We start from the raw sequence: 6,179 nt of genomic DNA, 5'->3' as shown, positions 1-6,179 counted from the left end.
AAAAGTTAGTAAAAAGATATGCTCAAAAAGAGTAAATGATTATGATCGAATAAGATACTAAAAATTGGTTAATAATGTTGAAACCCCTTTCTTCATGTGTTTTTTGCATGCTAGTTTCTTGATGGTTTGTTGCCTTAATAATTGTAATAATGTTGAAACCCTTTTCTTCATGCGTTTTTTGCATGCTAGTTTTTTGATAAGAGTCAACTAGTAGCAAAAAGATATTTATAATTATAAAAGATGAAATTACATAACCTAGATTAAGATCTAGTTCATGCCTAGTGAGAGAGATGGACCCTTTATTTATTTATCTTTTCTTTTCTTTATATATATATATATATATATATATATATATATATATATATATATATATATATATAGGTTAGTTTATTACGTTCTAACTATCTATTGTGTGCATGTAGGATTGATTATGGACAAATCATTTTAGTTATTTTAAGAATGTAATTAATACATATTAAATGTTGAAGATATAATGAGTATTAATTAAATCTTCAACATATATATATATATATATATATATATATATATATATATATATATATATATATATATAAGTGCTTTTGAGAATCAAGAAAAACGTGCGAACTTGAGAACTACCAATCCAAACATCATTTTTTAAAATCAAAACCACAAATGTCAACGAAATGTAGTTTTTAAGCCATATAGGCTAAAAACAGATTTGGTGATTTTTTTTTTTGAAAAATATACATATATGATGCATGCATACATATATACGTATGCGGTCAATATGATTGCTGATGCATGCATGCATATATGTGTTCGCAATCCATATGACTACTAATGCATGACTCATGAATCCACAATCTGTATGACTGCAGGTTCATATGCGCCGCAATCCATATGACTGCTGACGAGTAGTTTTCAACTTCTGATGGTTAGTTTGCAAGTTCTCACGTTTTTTTAGTTCTCACAATATATCAACCATACACACACACACACACACATATATATATATATATGTATATATATATGATTTAAAAAAAATAAAAATAAAATAAAAATGATAAAAATATGCTTTTAATGACAAAAGGACCGGACAGAAAAAAAATCAAGTCACAAAGACAAAACACATGAGACTCTAATAGTCGTCTTGAATATGTCTATATTGAAAAACAACATGAAGTGATCGAGTAATTTTGTCTTAAAAATTGAATAAGTTTTTAACCACCAAAATGCTATTTATTTAATTTGTTATCTAATTTGCTTTTTAACTTATAACATATAATGTTTTTGGTTTAATTTTAAAAATGTATTTTATATTTTTTTTATATAAATGATTCATTTGATATCATGTTTAAAAACATGAATAAATACGACAAAACTTTTGGAGATTACAAAGTTAGGGTTAGAAAATATAAAATAAAAACCTCCGCAGAGCCCATTCCCCCCATTTGTTACATGACGGTGCACAGCATCATCCGATACACTGGCGGCTATATCACCTGTATAATCCCTTAACAAACCCTCCTCCCACCCCCCATTATTTCTTCACAGCAAACCCTAGAGTCTTTTGTTCCTGCTACTTCGGTAAAGTATCTAACACCAGATTTTCTTAATCTTTCTGTTAATTTGGGCTCTTCTTTTGAATATCTCGAAATGGAGTTGTTTGACCTAACAGCACCTCGTAATTCGTTCACATTTTGCATTGTTTGTGTCACAGTATATAATTCCGAGCTTTCAAGCGTAAATTTTTATAGAACTTATTTTTTTTTCAGAGGAAGTGATTTCCTTTAGAAAAAGAAAGTAATTTCTTATTCATGCCTGTAGATGAATCCCAACATGTAGATAATTCTGACTAATGTTCATCATTAAACGTTTTACATTTTTGTAAGTCTCTGCGATCCTGTAATCAGAGTCGCTCAATCTGTTGCAAGTTATAGGATGAGTTTGATCCATTAAATACACTGTTCACAACTCAGATCCTGATAGGATCTATTTGAAGTTAGTAAGATAATTCTATAGTTGTATTATATATCGGTGATTTTCTTTGTAAATGTCATAAGCCAAATATGTTGTAATTACATGTACATGTTCGACTTCATGTTTTAATATTCCATCTATAATACAAATAATTAGTCTATGTGATTGTAAAAATGTATTAAATAGTGAATTTTTATCTTTGGAGTCTTATGATTTTTCCCCGGTCTTGGAGTTTTCCACGTATATTCTTATGTTTATTTTTATATTCTTCTAAATTGGGAATCTTTTAGACCATTTCTGAATGACCTTAAAACTAATTTATTCTTGTTGGCTGCAGATATGTCTGGGGCTTTAATTCACGCAGCCTCCTTCCTTGTTCGTGAAAGAGTAAATGGAACCACAAAAGAGAAAAGAACAGTTAAAATGATGGCATGTTCTTACGCACCTCCCATGAGAATGAGAACCTTTTCAGGATTAAGAGGATCAAATGCATTAGATAACATAATGAAATCCCCCCAAGATTTCCATTCAAAGGTAGCTATAGCAACCTCTGTACGAAAACAAAAAACCTCCCGAATTGTACCAAAAGCCATGTTTGAGCGCTTCACAGAGAAGGCTATAAAAGTAATTATGCTTGCACAAGAGGAAGCACGTCGTTTAGGCCACAATTTTGTTGGGACTGAGCAAATATTACTAGGCCTAATCGGTGAAGGAACTGGCATTGCAGCCAAGGTTTTGAAGTCATTGGGAATCAATTTGAAGGATTCACGTATGGAAGTTGAGAAAATTATTGGTAGGGGTAGTGGATTTGTTGCTGTTGAGATTCCATTCACCCCTCGAGCTAAACGTGTTTTGGAACTCTCATTGGAGGAAGCTCGTAATCTTGGTATACTTTATTTTGTTTCAAGCTACATGCAGTTTTTTTTTTTATTATATAAAAATGAAGTCATTTGATAGCTAATAATATAACCTTCAATGTTATAGGTCACAACTATATTGGATCAGAGCACTTGCTACTTGGTTTGCTACGTGAAGGAGAAGGTGTTGCAGCTCGTGTTCTTGAGAATTTAGGAGCTGACCCCACTAACATTCGCACTCAGGTAACACTATTTTAACATTTATTATTATTTTTTTTTAGGTTGCTAAATATTTGTAATAATGAGTAGGTGATTCGAATGGTTGGGGAGAGTGCAGAAGCTGTGGGTGCTGGAGTTGGAGGTGGAGGAGCTTCAGGAAGCAAGATGCCAACACTTGAGGAATATGGGACAAACTTGACAAAGTTAGCAGAGGAGGTAGTCCATGTGGATTTTTTACTTTATTTATTTATTTTTTTTTTTCAAATTGGTTTTATGGAAAGGGAATATGTTTTGTTGTTTTTTATAGGGTAAGTTGGATCCGGTTGTTGGAAGGCAATCACAGATTGAAAGAGTGACACAGATTTTAGGGCGTAGAACAAAGAATAATCCATGCCTCATTGGAGAACCTGGTGTAGGAAAGACAGCCATTGCAGAAGGTCTTGCTCAAAGAATTGCAAATGGTGATGTCCCTGAAACCATTGAGGGGAAGAAGGTGAGTCTGACTTCATAACTTTCCAAGAAAACAGCTTTAGGGCTTACATATGACTCAATTTCTTTCTTTTCAATTATATTCAGGTGATAACCCTAGACATGGGTCTTCTTGTTGCTGGCACAAAATACCGAGGGGAATTTGAAGAAAGATTGAAGAAATTAATGGAAGAAATAAAACAAAGTGATGATATAATTTTGTTCATTGATGAGGTTCACACTCTAATTGGGGCAGGAGCAGCAGAAGGAGCCATTGATGCTGCTAACATATTGAAACCAGCTCTTGCAAGAGGTGAATTACAGGTAAACAATGATACTTGAAACTTTATTGCTGTAAAATATAATCGGGTTATTTGTTGGAATACAAGAATTTATTGTAAATTTTATGTGTCAGTGTATTGGGGCTACAACACTGGATGAATATCGAAAACATATTGAAAAAGATCCAGCATTGGAAAGACGTTTCCAACCTGTTAAGGTTCCGGAACCTTCCGTTGAGGAAACAATTCAGATTCTGAAAGGATTAAGAGAAAGATATGAAATCCATCACAAGCTTCGTTATACAGACGAGGCTGTAGTTGCTGCTGCTGAGTTGGCACACCAATACATTAGGTAAAAAAAACATCATAGGAAAGACGACATGTGATTGGTTGTCATTGATAATTATTTTTAATTTTTTTTTTATATATGTTTTATAGTGATCGGTTTCTTCCTGATAAAGCAATTGATTTGATCGATGAAGCTGGATCTCGCGTGCGACTTCGCCATGCACAGGTACTACATGTATTTGTTTCAATTTTGTGTTATTGATTTCACTGAGTTAACCGGGTGGGGTTTATGTAGCTACCTGAGGAAGCCAGAGAGCTTGAGAAAGAAGTTAGACAAATTACAAAGGAGAAAAACGAAGCTGTTCGAGGCCAAGACTTTGAAAAGGTAATTCTTTTTTTTTTTTTTTTTTTTTTTTTTTTTTAAATATTCGGTTCTGTGAAAATGTAATTTTTGTTATAAAATTTCGAATGTTTCACAGGCAGGGGAGCTAAGAGATAGAGAAATGGATCTAAAAACACAAATATCCGCTCTAATCGACAAAAACAAAGAAATGAACAAAGCTGAGAGTGAAGCTGGCGAAGCGGGGCCCACAGTAACAGAAGCGGACATCCAGCACATCGTATCCACATGGACCGGCATCCCAGTGGAAAAAGTCTCGAGTGACGAATCCAACCGCCTCCTAAAAATGGAAGACACCCTCCACAACCGCATCATCGGTCAAGACGAAGCCGTGAAAGCCATAAGCCGAGCCATCCGCCGGGCCCGCGTGGGTCTCAAAAATCCCAACCGCCCAATCGCCAGCTTCATCTTCTCGGGGCCCACGGGTGTCGGGAAATCCGAACTCGCAAAATCCCTAGCCACATACTATTTCGGCTCGGAAGAAGCCATGATTCGGCTCGATATGAGTGAGTTCATGGAACGACACACGGTCTCAAAGCTCATCGGCTCGCCACCCGGGTACGTCGGTTACACGGAAGGCGGGCAGCTGACCGAAGCGGTCCGCCGCCGCCCGTACACCGTCGTCCTTTTTGATGAAATCGAAAAGGCGCATCCGGATGTTTTCAATATGATGCTTCAAATTCTTGAAGATGGAAGGTTGACCGATAGTAAAGGGCGAACGGTTGACTTCAAGAACACGCTTTTGATCATGACTTCGAATGTTGGAAGTAATGTGATTGAAAAAGGTGGACGGAGGATCGGATTTGATCTTGATTATGATGAGAAAGATAGTAGTTATAATCGGATTAAGAGTTTGGTTACGGAAGAATTGAAACAGTATTTTAGGCCTGAGTTTTTGAATAGATTGGATGAAATGATAGTTTTTAGACAGTTGACGAAATTGGAAGTGAAGGAGATTGCGGATATAATGTTGAAGGAAGTGTTTGAGAGGTTAAAGGGTAAGGAAATAGATCTTCAGGTGACTGAGAGGTTTAGAGATAGGGTGGTGGAGGAAGGGTATAACCCTAGCTATGGTGCAAGGCCGCTAAGAAGGGCGATCATGAGACTTTTGGAGGATAGTATGGCGGAAAAGATGCTTGCACGTGAGATTAAGGAGGGCGATTCCGTCATTGTTGATGTTGATTTGGACGGTAATGTGACGGTTCTTGGCGGCAGCGGTGGTGCTCAACCAGAGATCTTACCGGAGCCGATTGCATTGTAGACGTGTCTTTGTATGACATCTTTTTTTTTTCTTCCCGAAAAGTTGGTTATGAATAGACTTTTGGCCGGTTTCCTTTTTGGTCATGTTTGTTTTCTGAGTTAGGTTTACATTTCAAGGCTTGTATATATTACAGGACCAATTAAAGGTGGGAGATTTTGTGAGGTTAGAATTCTGGATTTAAATTTTTTTTTTTTAATATCAGCTTTATTGCTACTATTTGTTTTATCGCAAAACAAAAAAGTTGAACAAAGTGGTCTAGGTAGAATATTAGAGCTAGGCTATAATATTGCTTTCTTCTAATATACATTTGGCAATAGAGTGAATAGTAATGTTTTCTTGAATTGGAAAATAAAAGCTGGGTCTTATTAGTATTCTATATATGTGTGTAACAAAAATCAATTGTTAATTAATCAGTGATTAATCATTTAGCAGTTTACAAACGA

General features: G+C 35.4%; 1 protein-coding gene across 1 annotated transcript; it reads left to right on the top strand.

Annotated features, from left to right (window-relative positions):
* The first annotated feature begins 1,393 nt into the window (after nt 1-1,393).
* Nucleotides 1,394-5,952, top strand: LOC145102663 (ATP-dependent Clp protease ATP-binding subunit ClpA homolog CD4A, chloroplastic-like). Its single transcript, XM_079040117.1, has 10 exons — nt 1,394-1,569; nt 2,300-2,848; nt 2,947-3,062; nt 3,129-3,254; nt 3,346-3,531; nt 3,615-3,830; nt 3,922-4,139; nt 4,226-4,301; nt 4,371-4,460; nt 4,555-5,952. Exons 2-10 carry the CDS (start codon nt 2,302-2,304, stop codon nt 5,734-5,736), a joined length of 2,757 nt encoding a protein of 918 aa, XP_078896243.1. The 5' UTR covers nt 1,394-1,569; nt 2,300-2,301; the 3' UTR covers nt 5,737-5,952.
* The last annotated feature ends 227 nt before the right edge of the window (nt 5,953-6,179 follow it).

The sequence above is a fragment of the Lactuca serriola genome, chromosome 4, assembly GCF_051521515.1.
Source record: "Lactuca serriola cultivar US96UC23 chromosome 4, Lser_US96UC23_V15, whole genome shotgun sequence".
Classification (NCBI taxonomy): domain Eukaryota; kingdom Viridiplantae; phylum Streptophyta; class Magnoliopsida; order Asterales; family Asteraceae; genus Lactuca; species Lactuca serriola.
The sequence above is the reverse complement of the archived record's forward strand: the minus strand, read 5'-3'. Positions and strand labels throughout refer to the sequence as shown.